Source organism: Talpa europaea, assembly GCF_964194135.1.
Source record: "Talpa europaea genome assembly, chromosome: 16".
Lineage (NCBI taxonomy): Eukaryota > Metazoa > Chordata > Mammalia > Eulipotyphla > Talpidae > Talpa > Talpa europaea.
The window spans coordinates 48,036,969-48,062,714 of NC_140084.1; the positions used below are offsets into that span (position 1 = coordinate 48,036,969).

Here is a 25,746-nt window from a genome sequence, read left to right on the forward strand (position 1 = left end):
CCTCACACCAGAGAGAAGCGTGCATGGGGCTGAGAGAATAGGTGTGAGCTTGGCTGCAACAGCTGTTCCTTCACAGGAGCAAAACCAAACCAAATAACCAAGGTGCCAGAAATGATAATAGGGCCCAAGAGCAGGTGGAATGAAACTTTAAAGAAGGGGAGGGGCGCAGAGTTCCCCAGGCGAGATGGGAGAAGACGCCCGAGCCAAGAACAAGTAGAAACCCAAGAACAGGTGTGCGGCAAAGCACAGGTGTGCAAGCGCCTGAAAAGAAAGAAAAAGGCTTCAGGAGAGCAGTGGAGGCGCTGGCGAGGCTGCGTGTGCAAGAGCGCGTGTGCAAGGAGATGCAAGAGTCAGGAATGGAGATGGACAAAGATTGGCAGATGGGGGTGCAGGGAGCAGGAGCCTGCAGAGAGGAAACGGAGGAGGAGCATTCAAGAAGCGGTTCCTGGGAAGCAGCAGGTGTGCCAGGTGTGTGGGGAGTGAGCATCGGGGAGGGGTCGTGGGAGTGTCACAGTGAGAGGGAGAAGTGGGAGAAGCATGGGGGGGGGTCGAGAATCAGCAGGAAAGTGGTGGAGACAAGCGTGTTGGGAGAGGTAGGAGGGCGAGTGTGCAAAAGGAGGAACAGCACGGGGGTCTCCAGAGCATAAATACGTGTGCAGAGGCTGTGAGTGGGTCAGGGAAAGGGTGTCCCAAGTGTGTCTGCAGCAAGGGTCCCGAGAGTTTCCCGAGTGAGGTGTGGCAGGGGGGCGGGGGGGGTGCGGAGACGACACGGGAGGAGAGAGCAGGGGGCGTGGGCGTGGGCAAGCCAAGCCGAGTGTGCAAGGGAGCGAGCGTTGGACAGCCAAGAGGGCCTCGGGAGCCGAGCTGGAAGCGAAGGCGAGTGTGCAAGACAGCGAGGGGCAGATCTGTGCAAAATTGTAGCCTGGGGAGGGGAGAGGTGAGCAGGCGTGCAAAGGAGCGTGCAAGAGGCCAGGGAGCGGCTGCGTGTGCAGGGGAGCAGAGGGGCCTGGAGAGGGGGGGAAGGGCGGTGAGAGCAGGTGGTGGAATCTGAGGGCACCCCCTTTTCCTGCGGCCTGGGGGGCGACCCCCATCCGGTCAGGCTCAGGGCTGACCCTCTATGGCTCTGTCTGTCCCCCCCTCCCAGAAGCGACCCTTCCCTCCTCCTCCAGCCCCAGGGTGACTTCCTCCGTCCTCCCCCTCCGCTCCCCACTTCTCACACACAGTCTGGTGTCAGCTGCCCCCTCCCGAGAGGTGCGAATGTCTGGCCGGGATGGCGCCACCCGGTGACCCGCGGCCTCAGCGGACACGAGTCTGAGAGAAGGCGCGTCAGGGTCGGAGGTCAGGAGGCCGGCGGGCTGCGGGGTTCTGTGGACGGCTGGTCCGTCCAGGCCAGCCATCACCTCTCCAGGAAAAATTTGAGCGCCCGGTCGATGTTCATGCGGTGGCCCACCCGGGTCACGCCCAGGTCCACGTAGTCCTCCTTGGTGAGGGCGGGCAGGTGGGAGCCGTCGATCTCGTGGTCCAGGAACTGGGCCCGGTGCTCAGCCAGGCCCAGCCACTCCAGCCAGTCGGCCACGTCGAACTTGGTCCAGAACCCCAGAGGCTTAGCGCCAAAGGGCTTGTCTGGGGGCAGCGAAAGCAGGCGGGTCGGCGAGAGGGAGCGGGAGGCCCCCGACAAGGCTCCGCCGAGCCCCCCGGAAATCCCGGGGTGCGGCGGCACAAAGACTGGAGCGAAGGGATCCGCAGAGCCGCCGGCGCCTCCGGTGGGGGAGCCGCGGATGTCAAAAAGGCCCGGGTAGAGGGGTCCAGAAGGCAGGATGGGCAGGGACGAGGGCCGGGGCGCCGGGCTGACCTTGTGCTCCGAGGCGGGCAGCAGGGAGGGGCTGGGGGCCCGGCGGAGCAGAGGCGGCCGCATCTCGAACTCCACACCCTGGAGGTGGCGGGTGGAGGAGGAGGAGCCCGAGGGTGAGGTGGCCCCCTGGGCTGCAGCAGCTGAAGGGGGCACCCCGGTTCCTGTGGGGAGTGGCGGCAGAGGTGGTTTGGACCAGTTCTGAAACAGGCTGCTGACGGGCTTGGAGAGGAGCGAGTCGTCGCTGAGTCTGGAAGGTGACAAGCGGGCGGGGGTGCAGGAGAGGGATCGAGGGGCGCGGGCAGGGTGAGACAGAGGTGGAGGTCGAGATGCAGGGCGAAAGGAGGAGAGACGCAGGGCAGGGGCAGAGATAGGAAGAGATGGGCGGGCCGGACGGATGCAGGACAGCCATGGAGGGAGAGAGAGATGAGAGGACGGGGGAGGGCCACAGTCAGAGAGATGAGAGAAAAAGAGACATAAGTGATAATAGTCATCACCGCCACCGCTTGCTGATGCGCACGTGTGCCAGGCATGGTTCTAAGAGCTTTACGTATCGCCTCTCCATGGAGTCCCCACGACAGCCCTGCTGCAGGTTACTAGCATCGCCAGCACAGAGAGGCCGGGTAACTCGCCTAAGGACACACAGCCAGGAAGTGGCAGAGCCTGGTCATACGGCCCCAAAGTCTGAGCTCGGAACCACTACTCTGCACTGCCTTCAGGGTACGACCAGGCACAGCAGAGTGGAGGACAGGGAGACGGTGAGCGAGGAACAAAAAAAAGGGTGAGCATTCAGGGGAGAGAGATGGGAGGGGGCGGGGGCAGGGGAGGGGGAGAGAGATGAGGAGAGGGAGATGAAAGAGAGAAGAAACGAGGGGAGAAAAAGGTTCCCCTCGTCCCTTTGGCTCCCCGCAGCACAGGCCTGCCTCGGGGCCTGGGGACCTGGCCCTCCCGCTGGGCTCCCGCTGACCTCGCCCTCCACCCCTCCCCTCTACCCCCCCCCCCCAGGGATCCCACCATCCTTTGTTTCCAGGACAACAGGAGTATCCTCTTGCCTGCCCCACCCTCATCGGGCTCATCAGGCTCAGCTGTGCGAGGGTCCGGCCTTGCCTGTCCTGTGCCCCACGGGACCCCCATCCGGGACACAGTAGGTGACAGGCGACTCGCTGGAGCACCCTCTCCTCCGCCCAGAGTACTTGAGGGGGTGGACCTGCCTTGAGGGTCTCAACCCTAGGAAAGCCACACCCAGGCGCCAACCCTGAGGGCCTCAGACCCTCCCACAGGGCAGCCTCGCCAGGACTCCCCCACAGGCTGCACCCCCCCAGCCCGGGTGAGGGAGGCTGCCCCGCCCAGGCCTGGGTGACCGTGTCCTGTGCCAACAGCCGAATCGCCCGGCCGCCTTCCTCAGAATGTGCGCTGGCCGCTAAGCGACGTGTGACCTGAGCCAACTCTGCGCTGGACAAAGGGGTTCAAAGTCCTCTCCCCACTCTGTGAGCCAGCGTCAGGGGTGTGATGACTTTCCCTGAGACTCGAAAGTCCCAGATAAGCTCAAACTTTGTGGCCACCCCTGCCCGCCCACCCCCACACCCCCCCGACCCTGGTAGCTTGGGGTAACGTCTGCATCTCCCCGTATTTCCCCACCCACGCTCGATGGGCTGGGGGGGGGTCCCCTTCCACCCCCACCTCACTTGACAGCAGCCTCAAAACCCATCTTAGGTGGGCACTACCTCCCACAAGAGGCCGCCCAGTTAGGAGGTGCAGGGCTAGGACCAGAACCACCCTCATCACCTCTGCACCCCTAAGGCAGCTTGTCTTGAGCCACCCGGGGTTCAGGGGCTCACAGACGTCAGGACTGTCACAACTGACAGCCCACCAAAGAACCAGACACCCGCGAGCTTGCGCTCCAGTCTCCTTTGTTAATCACTCTGTGTGCATCCTGGGATGTGGGTTGCCATGGGGACGGGAGACCACAGCGGCTACCGAGATAAAGGGGGAAGTTTAAAGCACCCGAGAAAGCATGCTTCTTTGGGGTGAACTTCTGCCGTCTCAGCGCCACCCCCAGGACCCTACAGGGACGGAGCTGGGGGACGGGGACGCTGGTCCCCACAAACAGTCCGGGCCCTCCTGGCCTCCACCGCCAACCGCCAGCCCCTGCTCACCTCTGCCGCTGGAGGGAGGAGGTCCTCTCGGGGACGTAGCTGGCTCCCCCGTGGTGGCTGTCCCCGCTGCCCCCGCTGCCTCCCCGGGCCCAGGGCAAAGCGCCCCCAGCTGCCGAGGAGCCCCCAAACTGCTGAAGCTTGGAGCTGAGTTCGCTGATGATGCTGGCTTTGACGGTGGCCAAGGCTGAGGCCTGGGGCTGGGCCAGGGGCCCGGGCAGGGGTGGTGGCGGCGGGCCCGGGCCCTCCTCCCAGGGCAGCAGCTTCCGAGGCAGGGAGGAGGCCGCCGGCAAGGGCACCGGTGGGCCTTCTGGTTCCACGTTCCCCGGCCCCCCGGCCACACCCGCCGGCGAGGGTCCAGCGCAGCCGCTCAGGGCCAGCAGCCCGTCCGCCCCGGCGCCGGTCACCGAGACCGTGGGGCTGGTGGGGGTGACGGGCTCTCGCAGGCCCCCGCCCGGGCTGGGCCGCAGCCCTCCGGCGGCCCCCAGGGCGCGGCCCCGGAGCTTAGAGGGAGTCATGAGCTGCGGGGGGTAGGGCGGGCCCGGGGGGCCGCTCCCCCCGAAGGCCTGGCCGTCCAGGTAAGCCACATACGTGTCCAGCAGCTCCGGCCCAGCGGCCACCCCGGCGCCCCCGGCGCCGCCGCCCGCGCCCGCCCCGCCGCCCTCCGCGGACAGGCTGCTGAGCGTGGACGCGCTGCTGATGGTCTCCAGCGGGTGGTCGCTGCTGCTGCGGCTGTCCACCTCCTCGATGCCCGAGTCCGTGCCGGGCGGCGGGTCCGGGCCGGGCTGCGGCGCGGGGGGCGGCGGGGCGGCGGGGGCCGCGGGCCCCGGCGGAGGGGGGTCCCCGGGAGCCCCGGGGGCCCCCTGGGTCAGCGTGGCCACCTCGCTGTCGTAGGACGTCAGGCTGGACGCGGTGGAGTCCAGGGCGGGCGGGGCGGCGGCGACGGCGGGGGGCGGCCCGGGCGGCAGCGGGGCGGTGGGGGTCGGGGGGTCCGGCAGCGGGAGGGGCGGCCCCGGCGTGAGGGGCGACTCGGGCTTCTCGAAGCTGTTGGAGAACTCCAGGGGCGGGGGCAGCGGCTCCACGAAGAGGAACTCGCCGTCCTCCACGTCCACCGAGGGCGCGGGCGGCGGCAGGACCAGCAGCGGGAGCCCGTTCTCCTCGCCGCCCCGCGGGGACGTGGGCGAGGGCGGCAGCGCGCGGCGGGGGCTGGGCGGCGGGACCCCCGGCCCGTCCTCCGCCGGCGGCCCCCTGCCCGCCGCGCCGCCCGCCCGGGGCTGGCAGTTCTCGAGGAACCGCACGTGCAGGGGCAGCCGCTCGGGCTCCTCCGGGGCGCCGGCGCGCCAGGCCTTGCTCGCGGCGGGGTGCGGGGCGGGGGGCTCGGGCCCCAGCTGCAGCAGGAGCGGCCCCACCCCGGGGGCGGCGGGCGGCAGGCGGTGCAGCAGCGAGCGGCGCGCGGCGGGCGGGCTGGCCGACAGCGCCTTCTCCTGGCTGCCCAGCCCGGGCCGGTACCCCAGCTCGCGGCGCGCGGGGTCGGGCGGCGCGGCCCCCCAGAGGCGCAGCACCGGCTCGTGGTGGGCGTGGGGCGAGTGGTGGTGGGGGGCGGGCGGCGGCACCTCGTAGCGCGGCGACGGCGGCCGGGGCGGGGGCGGGGGCGCGCCGCCGCCCTCCGAGGACTCCTTCAGCGCGCGCTCCCGCGCGGCCAGCGCCAGCCCGAGCGGCGAGGCGGGGTCGAGGGCCTTGCCGGTCAGCGGGTGCACCAGGGGCCGCGGCGGCAGGAAGCTGGTGAAGGCGCTGCTGCCCCCGCTGCCCCCGTAGGCGCGCGCGGCCCCGTAGGCCCCGTAGGCGGCGCCGCCCGCGGACTCCAGGCGCAGGTAGGGCTCGGCCGAGAACATGCCCTCGTCGATGGACTTGGAGTGGCGCAGCCGCGGGCCCGGGGGCGCGCCCGCGCCCAGCCCGCCCTCGCCGTCCTCGTCGCCGGCGTCGGTGGAGAGGAAGAGCGTGGAGCGCCGGCGGGCCTCGTTCTGCCAGCCGCCCTCCCTGCGCGCCGCGCCCACCAGGGCGGCCCCGAACTGGCTGGTGAAGTCGAGGGTGGCGGGGCCGCTGGGCGAGGCCGGGGCGGGCACGGGCGAGGGCGCGGGCGACGCGGGCGACGCGGCCGGGGCGGGGCTGGGCGCGGAGGAGCCGCCGCCGCCCGCGGGCTCGGGCTGGGCGGGGGGCTCCGCCTCGGTGCTGCTGCCCTGGCTGCTGCGGCCGCTGCTACTGGTGGACGGGGCCTTGATGATGATGGTGGGGATGGGGATGGAGTTCTTCTCCGACGGGGCGGGCGGCGGCTGCGGGGACGCGGGGGACGTGGGCGAGGCGGCGGGCGGGAGGCCGCCGGCCTTCTGGGGCTCGCCCTCCACCTTGGTCTGCTTGACCAGCGGGCCCTTGCGCCCGCGCCCCGAGCGGGCCGGCACGTACATGGCCGCGCTGGCCGCCCGAGGGGGCAGCTGGAAGTAGCGCAGGGCGGGCGCCTGGGCCGAGCCGCCGCCCCCGGCCCCGCTGGCGTGGTGCGACGGGGACGCGGCCCCCGGGGTCGGGCTGGGCCCGCCGCCTCGCCAGCCGCGCAGGCTGGGCTGGGGCCCCAGCGCCAGGCGGGGCGGGGGGTCGTCGGGGGAGCCGCCGGTCTCCATCTCCGGGGGATGAGGGGGGTGGGCGTGGTGGTGGTGGGGCTGGGGGGGCGGGGCGTGGTGGTGGTGGTGATGGGGCGGGTGGTGGTGGGGCGGGGGCAGGGGGCCGCTGTGGTACAGGCTCTTCTCGCGGCTCCCCAGGCGCGTCTCGGGAAGGGAGGGCCCGTCGAAGGATGAGGGGGAAGAGGCGGGGTGGGTGCTACTGGAGCCGGGGTTGAAGGGGCTCCCCCGGTGGGAGGGGGTGAGGCGGCCGGAGGAGGAGGGGGCGGGGGGTGTGCTGTAGGGGGGCTCGGGTGGGGACGTGGTGGGCGGCGGGGGGATGTCCTCCGAACCAGGCACAGACAGGCTGCGGCTGAACTTCATGGCGGGGGGTGCTAGGTAGGGTCTGTCATCTTCCGCAGCCCCTGTGGAGGCACAGAGGGTCCAGGAGAGGGGGCGGGGTGGGGTTTCGCCCGGCTCCCCAGTCCCGTAGAAACGCACCATTCTTGCATTAATAATGGTGGGGGGGCTGGGTGTTCTGCCCTCCTATCCCGCAGAAACCCAGTATTTAATGCAACAATGAGGACAGCGAGGAAGACGGCAACGCGACGGCGACGGCACCCGGCATGCACTGAGAACCGCTCGCGGATTAGCCGGGCCGGGGGAATCCAAATCCGCCCCGCACAGTGATTCGGGTTGTGCACTGCGCGACAGCCCGCAGCAGAGGGAGCCGTCGGGCGGGCTGCACTTCCCCCCCGGGCCAGCAGGGGGCGCCTTCTCCTAATTCGCACAAAAGCACGGTCTATGGAAGCGGCTTGCCGGGAGCGAAAGCGGCTCGGGCAGGGAAGCAATGCCGTGTTTAGGAGCTTATGGGTTTCTTTTCAGGGATACACAGAAAAGAACTGCGAGGAGCCCCTCAGTCCTGTGATTCACAGACCACTGCTCAGGGTGCGGCTAACATTAAAAAGCGGGAGCCGGCAGATAAGAAAATGAGACAGGAGGGTGGCCACGAGACTCACACTGGTGGGCGCTAGAACTGGGCAGCAGCTAGGTTTGACTTTCAAAATGACTCAGAGGACGGCGGGAGTGAAATCTGCCTACAAGACTGTGGGGGCTCAGTCTTGACCCTTTTCTTGCCTCTGACTACTGTCCCTTGGCGATCGCAGCCTGCACCCCGGCCTCAGTTCACTACCTCTGCTCTGGAAGCCCATGTCTGCCTGGAGCCCAAACCTCTCCCAGAGCCCCAGGTGCCTGTATACAAATATGGAGACGCTCACAGGCCCCACAAACTCAGCTCCCGATCTACCACCCCCGCAGGCTTCCCATCTCAGCCAAAGGCATCTCCGCCCTGCCTCAGGACCTTTGCATGTCTATGCCACTACACGGAATGCTTTACCTCCAGACATCCCCGTGGCTCCCGCTCATCCCCAAGTTTTAACTCAAACCTGCTCCTGGGCACTGCAGAGCTCTGCAGCCGTAACTTGCGTTTTTCTTTTCCCCAGAGCACTTACTGCTGTCAATACGCTATATAATTTTCTGCTTTCTTATCCTTATAAAGTATTCCTTGCTGGAAGATTAGCCCACGAGCGCTGGTGTTCTGTTTACTGATAAATACCCAGCACACGGGAGGTGCTCAAACGACATTTTTAGATGAATGAATGAAGTGAGTCAGACAAGAGAGAAGGTTCTATGTGCGGCCTTCACCTCACTGCATCCAGGCAGGGGCAGTAATTAATGTCCCCGTTGCCTAGAGGCAGAGCCCAAGGCCCAGAGAGGTGCAGCAATGTGCCCCAGGTCACACAGCAGGACGAGCAGAGCTAGGGTTCATCCCAGCTTTGCTTAGCAACCAGGCCTGAGCTCTCTGCCCCGCTGTCCCCCGCCTCCTCCCCACATCGGCACCCCTCACAGCCACCCGCCTTGGCCCGTGACATACCGATGGATTTTTGGCGGAGCATGAGCCCGGGGCCCGGAGGCAGGTACGAAGGACGTTCATAACTCGGCTGGGAGCGGTGGTGGGGATCGAAGCTTGACTTTGGGGTGGCAGTCAGGGAAGGAGGAAAAAGAGCAGAGAAAGATCAGGCCCAAGTCTGGGAAAAGTCCTGGGTTCTTTGTACAGCCCCCCAACCCCCACTCCTTCCTGGCCCAGGAGCAAGGGAGGGTGAGAGGAAGCAGAGGGGTTCTGGGGAAGGGAAGGGTTTCTGCGTCTGCCAGTGGGGAGGAAGGAAAGGAAAAGGCACACAGACGGGCCATGGAGCTGGTGGCTCTCCCTTGGCGACACCCATCTGGGCACCTTTTCCATCCCCACTGTCACTGTCCAGGTCCCAGCTACCTCCTCGCTTGCCCAGAACGGCTTCGAGGCTTCCTTCCATCTCCCTGTGGCCACCGGGTCCCACCACCCCTTTCTACGCAGGTCACAGGGGTCTTTCCAAGAGAAATCCAGGGCAGGCTACTGCTTGTTTGAAATCCTGCCTCCCACCTCTGTTGGACCAGGCTCTCTGTGGCAGAACCTGCCGAGCCCACCTAGATGCCCTGGCCTGGGAGGCTCTGCCTGGGCCAGGCTGGGGCTCTCGGCTGCCCCTGAAGCATCACACCCCCTCCCCTCCGAGCTGACCCGCCCAGCAGTTATGCATCCCCACTGCTGGGAACACTGGCTGACCCGGCGGAACAAGGCAGGGTTCACTCAGCTGTGTGGCTCATATTCCCGGGCACCCCCACAGGGATCTGGTCCCAAGTGACACTGGATAGGACCAGGGACCTTCTTGACATCCCCTCCTGCCACTCTCGCTCTTGCACCGGGTCCCTCTTGGGAAGTCACTGTTGCCAGAAGCCTCATCTCGGCCCCAATCCCAGGCAGTGAAGCCTCAGACACTGGGAGCACTTGGTGCCCACCTTCCCTGCTTCTCCAGCCCCCCATGTTTATTCAGCCCGGCCTCAGGGCACCTGCCCGCCCTAGGGCTGCACCCTGCACGGCCTGTCCCCTAGCTGTCACGGGTGCTTTCCAACTTGGGGCCCCTCACTCCACTGACCCTCCCAGTGTCCTGCATGTCCCCGCCCTCTTTCTTCACGCCTGAAACCACCCTACTGTCCTGCTCCTCATCTGTCCCCGCCTAGGACGTGCTGCCTCCTAATGTCCTGGGCTCAGAGGAGTACTTTTCATGTCTCTTTGGGTCTAAGGAAATGGTTTCATTTCTAAGTGGTGATTAAATAGGGTTGAATCGTTTTCATGTTATTTGTATTGTCCCATCTCGCATTCACGTGCTTAATCTAAATGGGATCCGTTCGGCAGGCTTCGCTCTCGGTGATTTTCCTGGCGCTTCAGAGTCTGCAAGGACTGGCCGACTCCCTGTGCATCTGGCCTGGTGTGATGTTATTTGAAAGCAAACTTGTTCATCACGGGAAAAAATATATGTGCAGGAGAGGAAAGGAAGGAGGAGAAGGAGATGGTGGTGTCCTTTACCCCAACGCAGATTTTTAAAAACTTTTCTTTTAGGGCCCTCCCTGGTGGCCTAGGAGTTAAGTCTCAGCGCTATCACTTCTATGGCCTGAGTTCGATCCCTAGCCAGGGAGCTGTCCCGCATGGCGCAGCAGACCTCTCCGGTCTCCCCGCGGCTCCCCTCAGCAGTGTACTTCAGTCAGTCTGCCTGTTCTGCTCCCCGCTCTGTCTCTGGTGAATCCTCTCACTCTCTCCGCCGCCCCCACAAACCTCATACCTCTGGCCTACCCTCTAGTTGCTCTACACAAAAAATAAAAAACATAATTACAGGTATATTAAAAAAAACTTTTCCTGTAGTGCTCAGGGGGGCGATTTTGTGGATCCCATTCACCAGTGGGCTCCCCAGCCCCCAAACTCCACCAACATGAGTGACTGAATGAGAGCCAACCAACCTCAGAACTGCTGGACCCTGACCCCTATATTCCACCAGGTGACCCCCTATGCCTCCTTTCCAGAGACACAGAGAAAGGGAGTTCCAGAGAACAGGGGTTCCACCTTAGGGATGTGGCCATTAAGGCCCTGCCTTCACCACCCAGTCAGCCCTTGTTCTGACTCTCCCACTTCCCCTACTGGTTTCTCACCTCTGAGCCTTAGCCTAGGCTGTTCCTGCAGCTTGGACCTCCTTACCTTCCCAAGTAGAGAAGAAAACTCCGTTACCCTGGTCCTTCACCCCAGACCCCCAGCTGGCCTCTACCTTCCTCAAGGCAACATCGCCACCCACAATAGCCCTGGTGCCTCTGATGTATGTTTCAGTCGCATATTTCTTTTTTTTTTTCCTTTTTTTTTTTTAATTTAGTTTGGCCAGTTGCATATTTCAACCACGACAACCAGTTAAAAGAAAAGCATTGTTTCCTCAATAGACACTAGATGTTTGCGGGTGACCTTAGTGTCATCTACACGGATGTGGAAATATGAAGCTGTGTAACCGAAACTGAAAAAAAATATACAAAAGAAATAAGGAGTAAAACAAACAAACAAACGAAAACTCACTCTTAGATGATGAAAACTAAAATGGTGGCCGCCAAAGGTAAAGAGTTGGGGGATAGGCAAGTCAGGTAAAGGGGGGTGGACTGTTTGGGGGTAGATGGAAATTGGAATTTTAGTCTACAGATACAGAAGCTACAAATGTGCACAACTGAAACTTAACATCATCTTCTAAACCAATGTGACTTCAATGCATTAGAACAAAAATTGCATTGCTCCAGCACACTGGCCACATTTCCAGCATCTAATTGTTGCACACCTAGCACAGAGGGAGAACATTCCATCACAGGAAGCTCCATCAGACTGCCTGCTCTAGCCCTCATGGACACGCCTGGCCTCCCCTACTCTGCACTCATCTCCCTGCATTGGGACAGGTTAATTCATTCGTTCCACAAATATTTACTGAGCAAATGCTCCGTGCCAGGGGTTGTTCTAAACACCACAGATGCAGCCATAAACAAGCAGACAAAATTCACTGCTCATATAAGAGGTAGGCAGACCACAAACAAACCAAACTGGAAGTAAACAAGTGAAATAAACTGTGGCTCAGATGGAGGTGAGGATGGGAGCGAGAGAGTGTGATTTGGCACAGTGCAGTCAAGGGAGGCCTTCTTGAAAGGGTATAATATGAATAAACTCCTGGGCCTCCGGGTGGCGTAGGGGTCGAGTCTCAAGGCTGTTACCACTATGGCTGGAGTTTGATCCCCGGCCAGGGAGCTGACCCACATGGCACAGGAGACCTCTCCTGTCTCCCTGCTGCTCCCCTCAGCAGTGTATTTCAGTTTATTTTCAGTAGATCCGCCTGTTTTGCTTCCCACTCTGAGTCTCTGGTGAATCTCTCACAAATCCCTCCGCCCCACACCCCTGGCCTGCACCCCAGTTTTTCTACCTCCAAAAAAAGACATAAAATCTTTTTTTTTAAAAATGAGTAAACTCCTTAAGGAGTTAAAGGAGGGAGCCATGCCTTCATCCAGGGAGAAGCATGCTAGTTAGAGGGCGCAGCAAGTGCAAAGGCTCTAAGGTGGAAGGGAGTCTGGCAAGCTCAAGGGGCAGTCCAGAGGCCTGTGTGTCTGTGGGTTGGCAGGTCTGAGGGATGGGGGATGGATCAGGAAGGAGGGAGAGGGGTGATTATGGGTAGAATCTGGTAGTTTGGGATATCTTCTCCCTGGAGAGGCCTCCTTCTGTCATACTGCCTCATAACCCCTTCCACGTGTCCCAATTGAGAGTTACTATAATTACTTGCTTGCTGTTGTCTGCCTCCCTGGGCACCTAGTCTACCCCGTACACATTCTACTCTCCTTCTTTGGTAGAAAACCTCAATCTTATTTGGCATCTATAGAGACTACATTTCCCAGCCTCCCTTGCAGCCAGATGGGCCATGGGGCTAAGGCTGACCAACAAGCATATATGAAAGTGTTGTGTGTTACTTCTGGGAAGTCTCATCAGAGGTAACCCAAGATGTAGCAATGCCCTCTTTGCCCTTCTGCCTTTCCCTTTTTCCTTGTTCCTGCTACCTGGGATGCTGGTGCAATTGCTTGAGCTTCAGCAGTCATCTTGGACTATGAGGTGACTTTGTGTTTGGAAACAAGGCTAGATGGGTGGAGCAAAAAGCAGAAGGATACTAGGTCCTTATGACCACGGAGGCTGCCACACCTGCCAGAACTCCCTACTCCAGACTTAATTTAACATGAACTTAAAGAGGCATTTAAGGGCACTCAAGCCTCTGTTATTTGGAGGTTTATCTAACATCCAACAGAACCCAATTCTGGAACCTGCCCTTCCTGTGGCCCAAATTGGGAGTTCTCTAAGGAAAATGATCTTGATTGACTGGCTCACTCTTCACACCGAGGGCTGAGAAGCCAGCCCAGCACATTTGTGTAGAATGGAGGGACTGGGGGTGATACAAGACAACCTCACAAGATGGGGGGGGGGGCTTGAAGGCAAAACCCCAGCCCTGTTCCTCTGAACACCCACTGAAATAGCACCAGGATGGTTCCAGCAGGCGTCAGCGTCTCCCGAGAGTACCCCTACTTCACCCACTCTCCTCATTTTGCTCCTCTCCACATCTGATTCGCAGCCTGCCCGACTTTTTGTGACTTGGCTGAATGTTTTTCTCAGACCTTCTCCTTAAGCCTCATCCAAATACCCTGTCGCATCAGGTCCTGTGTCTACTGATGAAATCTGTAGCACCAGGGAGCCAAACCCCAAAAATGAGAGAGCTTGGGTGGTTGCAAAGAGACAGATACAGAAAGAAAAGGGAGACATTTTCAAGTCACTTGCAAGTCCCTTGACCAGCTGCTTTCCAGTGTCCTCACTGAATCCTCCAACAGATGCAGGTATTTGGGATGGGGACGCTCGCTGGGCGATAATGAAAGAGGCTGCGGGTCAGAGAAGAAGCTCCTCCTGGCCAGCCACTGAGTAAGGAGGTTTCAAAGCTATTGGAGGAAGGAGATCAAAAGGCTAGAGTATCCCAAGCTCAAATAGGAGGGGTGAAGAGGGGGACAGATGGCGAAGAGAAGGGGCTGTGTCCCGTGGGAAGGACCCACGGACCACCAAGGAGGGATGGCTGGAAGGCACAGAGAGCAAGGGTGCATTCTGGGGATGGCAGGGAGGCGGCAACTGGGAGGCAGGCGAGGGAGGCGGGGTGGGCGTGGCCAGAGGGTCAGGGGCGGGGCCAGAGGGACAGGCGAGGGGTCAGGACCAGGGGCGGGGCCAGGGCGAGGCCAGGGGCGGGGCCCGTGAGAGGAGCGGGGCCAGAGGGACAAGGGAGGGGCAAGGCGAGGGCGGGGCCAGAGGGACCGGGGCGGGGTGAGGGCGGGGCCAGAGGGACAGGGGCGGGGCAGGGCGAGGGGCGGGGCCAGAGGGACAGGGGAGGGGCAAGGCGAGGGCGGGGCCAGAGGGACAGGGGCGGGGCAGGGCGAGGGCGGGGCCAGAGGGACAGGGGAGGGGGCAGGGTGGTGGCGCAGGCGTCACGGCGACAGGTAGGGTGGCCCTGACAGAAGCGGAGAGACATCGGATTCTAAAATCGACACCTGGAAGTGGAAAAGGAAGGATTTAAGCTGGGTCAGCTTGACATAAGAGGGGTCAGAGTGGCGGAGATGTCAGACTGGGAGAGGAGCCAGCAGAGCGTAGGAGGCGGCAGCGGCGACCGGCTCAAGGTGGGACGAGCTGACCTCCAGCAACAACCAGGGAGCAGCCGCGCCCACGCAGGGGTATAGCCAATCAGAGCGCGCCGTCTTCGTGGCGTCACCCGCTGCCGGGCAGACTCTTCCTAGTGAGTAAGCCAGCGTCTGGCTCCACGTCTGCACGTTCCCTGGCACGTGGCCGTGGCTTGGGAGCCCTGGTGGCCAGGTGTGTGCCCTGGTGGTGTGCATGGGCGGGGCCTCAAGGGGCTGGGGAACCCGCGCCAAGGGGGTACAGATGGGGGAACAGAGAAAATGGGGACTACGAGAGAGATGGGGAGAGACAAAAGAGGGGGCTACCAGGTGAAGAGTCATAACTGGAGAGACAGGAAGGGGAAATGAGGCAGCAATGGGGAGAAAATGGGACCAGAAGAGGCAGGGAGAGAAAGGGGGCCCTGAAATGGAGAGGGCCAGGGACTGCAGCCACTGCAGGTGGTGAAGAGAATCAGAGGGAGAAACTGAGTCCAGAGACAGCACCCACAGAGAACTCAGAGACTGAGGGTGGGGTGACTAGGGACCCTCCAGGGTAGGTGACCAGGTCACAGACGGTAGCTGAGCAAGCCAAGACACAATGAATGGAGGACGGATGGACTGCTAGCGGAGTCCAGTGGGTCTGCCTGGGGTCTGCGTCCCCCATCTTGGGGTGGGTGCAACTCCCCAGCCATGAATGGCGGGAGAAAATTGGGAGTTCCAGCAGAGAAAGATGACCACGGGCCTCCAGGAGCTGCAGGGGCCAGACCCTCTGCAAACCTAGGAGAGCACCTCTGGGCTTCACTTCTAGGGAGCTGGGTGGGTGGGCAGCTGTTTTTTTCACTGATCTGTGTCTGGGCCCATCTAGGGGTGTCTTTGGAGTTTAGGGGGTGAATTCTCTGAGAGCCAGGTCGTCTCTGTCTGGTAGTCCCAGTTCACAGAGGTAGAGGCCAGCACTGGCTGCCCAGCACCTGGTGGGTGTTCCCTGGATTTGTTCAATAAATGAAAACAGGACTCGCCTGAATCTGTTACTGGAAACTGCAGTGAGCCTGATACACTGCTGCGGGATCCCTGGGGCGCATGCGGAGTTCACTGGTGCGTCACAGCGGGTCTGCAGTTTGTTATTTTATGTGAGGGGGGGATGGGGGGAGCCATCTGTTGAGAGCCTGCTGGGCTAGAGATTGATGTCATCTAATCCTCCTAAGAACTGGGCTCGTCTGGCTTTAGCCCCATTTTACAGAACAGCAAACCCAGACGCATAGAAGTTAAGTAACACGGTCCAAAGTGACATGTGAAGTGAAAGGAAGTCAGGATTTCTATCCGCATCCTGTGCTATTACAGAGCTTCCGAGCATGAGAAGCAAAGAGCTGTGGAGGGGAAGGTTACAGGAGGGGGGTGGAATTCAGAGGGTGGAGGGGGAGAGACACAGACTGGAAAGAGGAATAATGAAATGGATTATTGCGGGTACACCCCAGGCCTCCCATAAAGAATGAATGAATGAATGAATGAATGACTCTCACGGTGTTCTAAGTCCAGCTAAGGCAAACCCAGGGCTAAAGATTTTCGCCTTGGAATGCTGTGGCTTAGTGGTTCTCAATTGGAAATGACTTTGCCACAACTTTGGTTGTGAGGCCCAGAGGAAGCATCTCTGGCAGAGGCCACAGAGGCATCTGCCCATTTTACAACACACAGGACATCCCACAACAGGATGATCCAGCCCTCAAGACAGCCCATGCTCCCTATTGGTCCTACTTCCTGTAAAGTCACCATGCAGTGCATTCATCAGCAGATCAATGCATAACTTTGATGTGTTTGTTTAAAGACCTTATTTAGGGCCTCCCTGGAGGCACAGAGGTTAAGTCTCAACACTATGAAGCTATCGGCAGCCACTGCAGCACAAGTTCTATACCGGCCAGGGAGCTGCCCCCCATGGCGCAGCAGACCTCTCCTGTCTCACCGCTGCTCCCCTCAGCAGTGTGTTTCAGTGGATCCTCCTATTCAGCTCCCCACTCTGTCTCTGGTGAATCCTCTCACTCCCCCACACCTCTGGCCTGTGCCCCAGCTCGTATAAATAAATAAAATAAAATATTTTTTTAAAAAAAGATCTTAATACCATTAATTTATTCACATTGAACTCAGGGTTCAATTGACACACTGAACTGTATCTACAGAGGAAGCCGGACTAACACGTGTTTTCCCCGTGAACCTTCTGGCGCCAGCCAGCACTGCAGCAGCAGCTCTGGCCACTCCAAACCACAAGCCCCCAGCCCACGGCAGGAACAATGCAGAACACAGCACTAAATAGGCCTTGAAAAGGAGATCTGACGCGAGAAGGCACACCGGGCTAGGCTCCCCGTCAGCTGGGAAAGCTCTCTTTGACCCATGCAAATTTTCACTCTGAGGACGGCAGAGCAGAGAAAAATCAGGGAATACTGATTTGAGGATTACAAATACATTTTAGCGAGTCACTTCACAAATAAGGAATCGCAAAGAGCCACAACTGATGGTCTCAGCGGTGCAGATGTTAGAAACTCCGGTGCAGGGAAAGAAGACTGGGCTCCCCTGCTCCCGGAGACCTCAAGTCACCCAAATCTCTAAGACCCCATTTCATTCTGTAACAATGGGGTGCTCTCCCCTCCTTCTGGAGGGGAAGTTTGCTGAAGAATTGTGAAGAGGTACCAGAGGAGGAGGGAGGATGAGAGCAGATCAAGAAAGAAAACACACAAAAAAGTAGAAGCCCCGAGGACGTCGGTTTGCGCACCACACAAGGAAGAACTTTCTAGAAGTTAATCCAAATGCAGAATAAACAAGAGGTGATGAGCGCCACGGGAAATGAGCGCCTCCAGATGCCAGCATCAACAGAAGTGAGCGCCGCCAGAAATGAGCAGGCGTCAGGACTTGACGCCATGGCGCTACCATGGCGCTACCATTGTGTTTCCAATTCTCACGCGGACCTTGGGCCGTGGAGACATCCCCAGGGATCTCAACTTCCCTGAGAAACCAGGAGCCAGTGTGGAGTGAGGGGGTGCGCCACCAAGTCCTGGGAAGTGACCCCTCTACATCTGAAAGAAATTCTAGGAATGGGGCCCGCAGTGCCTGTTTGAGTCTATACTAGCTCCTCTAGGCTGGGTGTGCTAATCCTTAGGGATCCACACACTTGGACAGGGAGGGAGTGGGGGAGCACAGGCAGAGAGGAGCCTGCAGACCCAGGGCACCAGACCCTGACCGCCTGGCCTGAAGTTCTGACTCCCTCTCTGAGCCTCAGTTTCCCCCGTCCATGGGCTAACAACCTTCCGCGCCTCCCAAGGGGAGTCTAAGGAATGCATCGGACCATGGCTAGTGCGCCGGACACGACCGACACCCACGGCAGGTTAGCCTGTTCAAGGGAAAGGCCGGAAGAGCAGAGACGCAGATAATTATGCTTCATGTCCACACCATGTCAAGCACCTGTTCGGTGCTGGGCCTGGGCAGGGATCTCCACCTGTATCACTTTACCTTCCCTGCGACCCTCCAGGAGGGGCAGGGATGGACGAGACAGCCACCGTGAGAAGCAGGAATGCAGAGCAGTGAAGACTCGAGAGACATGGAAAATGGGGGTGAGAAAACGAGGGAGAGGATGGGCAAAGAGGAAAGACGCCCCAGGTGGGCTGAGAGGAGTGGCGTGGACCCCTGGAAGTGTGGTGCCCCCCCAGCACCAGCATTTATCACCGAGGTCAGAAGGGAACAAAAGGAAAGGAATAGAGGCCTGCGTACCTCCCACGCTTCCTCCCCCACCTCCTGGGCCCAGGTCCCCAGACCAGACCGCCTACCTCAGTGGCAAAGAAGCCTTTGGGTCGGTGTTTGCCCAGGGAGGCGAGGCCACCGGGCGCGGGACTCTCACTGGCACTGATGGTCTGCTGAGCTGCGGCCAAAATCTCGTCCAGTTTGTCTGGGGAGGAGAGGGCGGAGGAGACAGCGGGTTCAGAGCCAGGGCTGCCCCAGCAGAAAAGGGGTGTCTGCCTCCACCCCTGAGGACAACAGCCCTGCTTAGAGACAACCACCCAGACGGCCAGAAGGGACCCAGAGATGGCAAGGGGGAGGCTGACACAGGGCAGCCCTCCTGGGATGGGGGAAGCAGCGCGGGGAGACTGAGTCACACGCGAGTGCTCGGATTCGATGGCCGGGACAAGGTTGGGGTGTGAAGGGGGTCGGCACAGGCCGAAGGGGGAGAGTGGATGCGGCACCCCAGGGGGACATAGGGCCAGGGTCCCCGCCCCCAGGCCTGCGCAGCAGCTTACTGAGAGCCATCTGGTACACGGTCCGCTTTTTCTCCATGCTGGGCACCGGCGGCGGCTGCTGCTCATACTCTGTGGGCAAAGGACAGCGATGACGTTCAGCCGCGCCTGGGGGGCGTGGCGGAGCGGGTGGCCCGTGGGCGTGGCCAGCGGGTGGGTGCAAGCGCGAGTGGGGCAGTGAGGGGCCGGGTCGCGGAGGGACTGGCCCGCCGGCGGGATTGGGACCGGGACGGGGGCCCTCCCGCCAGTCCTGTGCCCACTCACCACTCTTCTTCTTCCAGGGGGAGACTAGCCCGGGGGAGAGGCAGTAGAGGAGCCAAGAGTTAGGACTTCAGGGGAAGGCGAGGGCCCCCTCTCTGGAACGCCTGCCTCCCTTGGGGCCCAGGGTAGGGGAGAGGGTGGGAGCGGTCAGCTGCCCGACCCAGCCCTGTCACGGGACACCGGACCCCCCAGGTCCAGTGGGTCAGGTCTGGAGGGAGGGCCTCGCCTTCCTTCTGTCAGTGGGGGTGGGCTGGGGTGGGGTGGGACAGCTGCAAAAGGGGGCCAGAAGAAGGCAAACCAGGCCCGCAGAGAGGGACAGAGACACCCAGAGAGAGACCCCGACAGAGAAACAGACACGAGGACAGGAAAGCGACTCTCAGACGCCCTTCCCCAGCGACACACACGCAGGCCAGAGCGTCTGACGCAAGGACTGGGGACAGGATGCGGACGAGGACCCTGGGTCACTAACGACACTAACAAACTCAAGGGACAGTCCAGCCCTCTGCCCCTCTCCCTCCAGCCCCTTGGCCCGACAGCCCCCTAGGCTCACCCATCTCCTCCAACTCTGAGGTCATGGACTTGGAACGCAGGGAGATGGCTGGGGGCGGGAGTCGCTTTGCCTGCTGGGGTGCTGAAAGGGTGAGGGTGGGGGTCAGGCACCGGCTCCATGGGGGTGAAGCCCCGACAGGGCCCCCAGAGCTCCAGAACCGCTGTTGACAGCACGCGGAGCCCTCCCTGCCTCAGTTTCTCCCCAGAAGGGCCATGAACAGGCAGCCTTGGGGACGGGAGGCTGGTGGTGGTGGGGACCGGCCATCAGGGCTCCTGCGGGCCTGAGACTGGCGGTGGCGGCGGTGAGTGGGGTATCCAGGCCTGGACGCACGGAGGGGAGGCGCACCTTTCTTGTGGACGGCCTCATCCATGTCCGGGTGCCTGGTGACCATGACCACCTTGACCATGAGCGTGTTGCCGCCTTGGCGGATCATGTTCACCACCTGGCGGTGGCCCACCTTCACCACGTTCTGCCCGTTCACCTGTGGCACAGAGCGCCCCGACAAGTGAGGGCTGCGGCTTTCAGCCCCACCGTCTCCGACAAGTGATCTCACCCAACCTGGGACATGCGGGCCTCTGCCCCTCCCCCGCTCCCCAGCACCCCCACCCTCCTTCAAGACTCCGCTACTCTGTTCCTGTGACTCTCCTGGCCCCGGGGCTGGGACCCCACAATTCACCCCTCTCCTTCCTTGTCCCCTAGGTGTGTGTGTGCTCGGGGACAGCTCCGAGTCACCCCGGGACTCTTTCTGCAAGGCTTTGGGTTGGAATTGCTGAGGAAGCAGAGACCGTGGGCTGGGGCGCCAGGGTGCCCAAGGAGAATGTGGACCCCAGGCAGCCAGGGCCTGGGGTATATCCCGAGGGGCTGGGGGATCTATCCCCACGGTCCCGTGAGTCCAGGCCAGGGAGGCACCTGGCCGGGGCTGGCTCACCTCGATGAGGAAGTCTCCCATGCGCAGCCCGGCTCGCCATGCCACGCCGCCCTCGTCCACGGACTCCAGGTACTGCAGCGCCGGGAAGGCCGGCGTGGGGGTGAACTCCTCGATGGGGGTCTGCGCTGCAGATGGGGAGGAGCCGGCGGGGTCGGAGGGGAGGGGGTGGAGAGGCCGAGCAGGGGATGGGGCTCAGACCCAAGTCACGGAGGCCTCACCGTAGCTGTGGGACCAGCACCCAGGGGTGGGGTGGTGGGTGGGCGGGGTCCCTTCCCTATCATTCGCCCCCCCGCCGCCCTGCTTGCTGGGTCACAGAGCCCTCCCCCGGCCCCTCCCCGGCTGGCACTCACCCTTGGCCCCCCGGAGCACGAACCCAAAGCCCTCGCTGTCCTTCTTCTGCAGCAAAACTGTCTTCTCCTTAATGATGTAATCGCTGGCGGGGAGGGGGGCAGAGAGATCATGAGATGGGGGGCCTGGGCTCCACCATCCGCCCAGGGACTCACGCCCCTGCTCCTGGGCCATTCACCGCACCTTCTGGAATCTTCCTCGCCCACTCTCAGGTGTGTGTGCCCACAGGCTCCCTCGGAGGCCGGCGTGCGGCTCTCCCACTCGCGCGCTCCTCACTCACCCCTCCACGCCTCCATCCGCCCCTCCACCCGGCCAGCAGTCACCAAGCCCAGTGGGAACCAGGCGCAGCGCCGGGGCCGGCAGACCACCGGGTCCCTCGCGGGAGTCCCTGCGGCCACATCCTGCCTGGGGCCTCCAGCCCATGACTTTAATCTCTGGGGCCTCAGTTTCCTCATCTATCACGGAGAACAATCGCAGGCTCTCCCTGCCAGCCTGGCGGCGGGAGTCCAGGACAGGCCAGGCTGCATGGGCTCCCTCCGCTGTGCGGCCAGGGCGTGCGGTCACCGAGGTCACACAGCGCTCCGAGGGCCTTCCCAAGCGCACAGGTGGCAGGAGGCCCAGCGGGGTTGGCCCCAGCCTGCCGCGACTCGGCCACCTCTGCCGTGCACGCAGGGCACCTGCTTGTGCCTGCTGTGGCTGTGGCCTTGCGAATTAACGCAGCATTCGACGGAGGCCAGCTGGGCTCGCCGCAGGGGGCCCAGCAGGCACGGGTGCGCAGGGGCGCCAGGCCGGCCAGCGCCGCTGCAGACAGCACCATTGCCCCGGTGCAGGAGGTTGTGGTGGGCAGCGCCGACCTGTCTCCCCAGCCGTGCCTCCTGCGAGCAGTGGGTGGGCGCTAGAGTGAGAAGCGCCCTGAAACACCTTCCCTGAAATACCTTCCCTGAGCGCCAAGGGCTCCGGGCTAGCTCGGAAACGTCCCCCGCCCCCTTCCTCTGTGGTGGGACTCCGCGTGCAGTCCGTCCCCAGGACCCTCGGGAAGTCCTGAGCACCCTGGTTTCCACCCCACTCCCTTCAGGGTACCCAAGAAGTCGGAGCCGACCAAGAATGCTGCCCCAGCACCCCAGGGTCACGCCTGAAACCCGCCCCGGCGCAACGCGCGGACCCCCGAGCGGGTCCCGGCTTTCCCCCGCAGCCCCAGCACACTCCAGCACCAAGCCAGCCTGCGCCCCGCACGCTCCAGCAGCCTGCCCCCACAGATTCAGCACAACAGCCCTCCACGACTACTCCAGTATATTTCAGTGACGCCCCCACACATCCCAGTATGCTCCAAGAATAGCTCTCCCGTCACTCGGGTCTCAGGGTATTCCCAAACACACCCCCTGAATCCATCCCAGCGCACGCCAGGAGCACCCGGTGTGCTCCTGCTGCACTGCAGTGCCCCCTCCTGCACCCCGGTGCTCCCGTGGCTCGAGACTGCCACGTGCTCCGCCTGCACGTGCGCTGCCCCCCCCCCCAGGGCCACCAGGTCTCGCTCCACCCAGACACACCTCAGAAGCTGCCCCTGCTCAGGGCTCACGGGGGTGGTGAGCACGCCACCACCTGCTTGGGCCCCCACCCCGGCCTGCCGCCTGTCTAGCAGGTGGGGGGGAAGGAGGGAGGGGGCCGGCAGGGGGAGAGAGGGCAGAGGCAGGGCGGGAGGGAGGCAGGGAAGGAGAAAGGGAGGAGGAGGGGCCGAGGCCAGAACAGTGGGTGGACGGGGCCACCAGAAAGGGCTGAGGCCGCGGCCTGCTCCTGCCCACACAGAGTAGCCACGTGGCCCCACCTTTGTCCCTCCACAAGCTCTGACAACCCCCCGAGCCTCCACGTGCCTGCTCCCCCACCGCCCTTCCAGGGTCCACCAGCAGCCAGCATGCCCTTCAGCTCCCCTTTATTCCTTGCCCACAGCAGGCTCCCTCGCCTTCCTTCACGCCACCACCACCCCCAGCCCCTGGAGTCTCCCTTTTAGCTGGCCCCCCAACTTTCCCAAACACCCCACCCCACGGTAGAACTCAGTAAAACTCCTGTATCCATCACATGCCAAGAAGCAATTCGCCCTCTGCAAGGCACTCTCCGAAGCTCTTGGCAGGTGAGGCAGTTAACTCACTGCCAGCCTCTGCGGTCAGAGCGCTGTCTCCCCTGGCCAGGTGAGGAGACAGCACAGAGGGGCTGAGCCACCCGCCTGAGGTCACCCAGCGAGGGATGCTCTCCAGCAGCACCCAATGACACACTCAGGTGGCCACGGCAGTTGAAGTCACCACTGCCTCCACAGCACCCAAAACATCTTGAGCATCGCCCCCCAATTCACCACAAAAGCACCCCTCCAGGGGGAGGCATGTTCACTGAAACCCTGCCAAGAGCCAGACACCAGTGCTTCACGCTTCCTCCACGCAACATCCCTGGGAGGAGCCGGCCGTCACCGCTCCCATGTAACAGCTGAGGAAACTGAGGCACAGAGCCTGACTCGCCAACATCACACAGCAGCAAAGTGGCAAAGCCAAGACGCGCTGACAGACAACCCACATGCCCCAGCGAGGTCCAAACAAACCGAGATCATCCCCCCACCCCCGTCTCCCCCCTCAAGGTCCCCATCTCGTACGTGCACCTCTCTCTTCGACCCCCGAATGTGAGTGGCATGTCCACCATCCCGCCAGGCTCCACCTGACCCCCCCAAAGGCCCTTCTGCCCCTACAGCTCCTTGCAACTCTACCGCCTGTCCCACTCTTGCGTGTCCCCGGCCTGACTGCACTAGCTCGTTGCCCAGCGCACCCCAGCAGCCAGCCCTCCGCCCCCTACTCGGCCCTGACAGCGCTCAGCCACTTCTCAATGCCCTTCGAAGACATCTGGGACCGCTGACCCTCTCATGCCCCTTCTCCCCCCCATCCCTCCATACCCTCTTGCACCTTTTCCCCAGCCCTGCCATGTTCCCCAAGGTCCCTCAGATACCCTCACTTCCTTCATATTCCCTAGGACCCCCCATTCCCAAGCACGGAAACCTCTCCCTACTCCTTGCATCCTTAGCTCACTCCCTCTCCAAGCTTGGCGTTTCTTGCAGCTGCTTCATTTACATCCCTGCATCCTCTCAGCTTTTCCTGCTGCCCAAATCCCCATCCCCCAAGCCCCCTCACATCCCCTGCATGCCCTCCTTACCCCATTTCTCTGCACACGAACACGCCACGCACCCTCCACGCGCTGACATCCCCCATCTCTCGCCACTTCAGTATCCCCCACCATCCTGCGTTCTGTTCTTGTCCCACCATGCTCCTCTCCAGAGCCTCTGAGCCCAGCCCCACGGCTCCGGGGTTCGTCCCCACGCAGCACCCCATCTGGGCTCTGTGCTGCTGAATACCTGCCCTGCAGCAGCACACACAATGCTCTCCCCCAGGCCATCCCTGGGCGCCCCGAGCGGCCCCTGGAGCCCAGCGGCGGCTCTTGTTCGCCAAGATTGCACACGCGGAGACTGCAGCAGCGTCCACTCCTCCCGCCCCCACCGAAGGGCCCTGCACACACCCAGGAGCCCACAGTCAGAGCCCGCTGCCGCTGCACACGGCGCCCCCTCCGGCACCAGCCCTCGCAGTGTGCCTGTCTCCCGGGGCCTCTCCCCGGCCTGCACACAGGCCCCCGCGCGGGAGTCCAGCCCCCTTCCATGCTGGGAAGAGGCACACATAAGCAGATGCACCCCCCATGCAGAAGCTCAGCCGTGGCCCGGCAGTGTGCCCCACACAGGCACAGACCCCTGGGGCAGGGAGTGGGGCACAGGGGGCCGGGCCCAGGAAGGGACTGTCACGGGGGCTGTGGGGGAGGGGACAAGCCTGGCACGGGAGGGTGGGTGTCGGAAAACACAGCCGCAGTCTCTGGGACAGACCCACTCCATCACACACACGCGCACACACACGCACACACACTCCCCAGGCAGCCTTGCTGTCGCTCCAAGTCACATACGGAGAGCCGCCAGCAAACGGGGACTGGACACCACTGGGGGGGCCGGGACCCCCATCTCTCCAGCCCTCACACTCACTCATACACAGGCTAGCACACCCAGCGGCAGGCAGCCACACGCGCACGCACATCGCCACAGCCACACTGACACACGGTCGGTCGCGCAGTGACACGCAGCGGAAAAAGGAGGGGAGGGAGGCGGGGGCGGGCTGCGCGTGTGATGGGGGGACTGTGAATGGGAGAGAGGGGTATGAATGGGGGGACCTGCCAGCTCGCGAAGGGGTGTGGGATATGGGATCAGAGGAACCGGAGCTGGGGTGCAGGCGCCTCAGGGGAAGCCGCTGTGGCTCCCCACAGTGTGGGGGGGCGCTAAGGGCGGCAGGAAGGGCGAGCGTGTCCGAGTCTGGCGGGGGGTCCGCCCGGAGGGCCCGGCTGGGGACGGTCTCGCGGAGAAAGAGCAGAGGGGCCTGGAGGGGCCTGTGAGGGGCGAGACGCCCGGCCTGAGGGGAGCGTGTGTCGGGGCGGGGGGCGCTGGAATGGGGGGGAAGGCCCGAGGGGGAGATGGAGCGCAGGGAGGAGAAGGGCGCGCGGGGCTCGGGCCGGGGGAGGTCGGGGCGCGGGCGGCGGGGGGCGGGCGGGGTGGGGGGCCGGCCGGCGCGCTCGGTTACCTGTAGATGTACCAGACGCTGCGCCGCCGGGGCCCCAGGGCCGGCCAGCTGGAGGAGAGCGCGGGGGGCGGCTGCGGCAGGGAGCCCCCACCGGGGCCGACCCCGAAGGCCGCGCCGCCGCCGACCGCAGACAAAGCCATCGCCGCCGCGGCCCCGGCCCCGGCCCCGGTCCCGGAGCGGGCCGCCCCCGCCGCCGCCGCGTCCCCGTCCCCGCTCGGCCGAACCCCCGTGTCCGGGCCCCCAGGCCCCGCCTCATGCTGACCCGCGCCGGGAGGGGGAGGGGCAGGGGGAGGGGGCGCGCGCCCTCCCGCGGGAGGGAGGGCAGGGCCGGGGCTCACATGCCGGGGGGCGCGGGGCGCGGGGCGCGGGGTCCGGCCGCGGCGGGAGCGCGAGCAGCGCGGACGGCGCCGGCCTCAGCACCGCGGACAGCGCCGGGGGGCGGCGCGAGGCTTAACCCCTTGGC

General features: G+C 63.0%; 1 protein-coding gene across 2 annotated transcripts in view; it reads right to left on the reverse strand.

Annotated features, from left to right (window-relative positions):
- Positions 1–1,396: 1,396 nt before the first annotated feature.
- Positions 1,397–25,746, reverse strand: part of SHANK1 (SH3 and multiple ankyrin repeat domains 1) — a gene marked incomplete at both ends in the record, with an annotated part of 39,697 nt that continues 15,347 nt past the window's right edge. The window contains 10 exons of one of the 2 annotated variants that reach the window (XM_084257486.1): positions 1,397–2,099; positions 4,006–7,075; positions 8,584–8,680; positions 18,089–18,207; positions 18,557–18,625; positions 18,818–18,841; positions 19,365–19,445; positions 19,710–19,845; positions 20,293–20,417; positions 20,643–20,725. In XM_084257486.1, the coding sequence (XP_084113612.1) occupies positions 1,397–2,099; positions 4,006–7,075; positions 8,584–8,680; positions 18,089–18,207; positions 18,557–18,625; positions 18,818–18,841; positions 19,365–19,445; positions 19,710–19,845; positions 20,293–20,417; positions 20,643–20,725 (4,507 nt within the window). The remainder of the gene's footprint in view (positions 2,100–4,005; positions 7,076–8,583; positions 8,681–18,088; positions 18,208–18,556; positions 18,626–18,817; positions 18,842–19,364; positions 19,446–19,709; positions 19,846–20,292; positions 20,418–20,642; positions 20,726–25,746) is intronic. The other variant, XM_084257487.1, reaches the window with a different exon arrangement.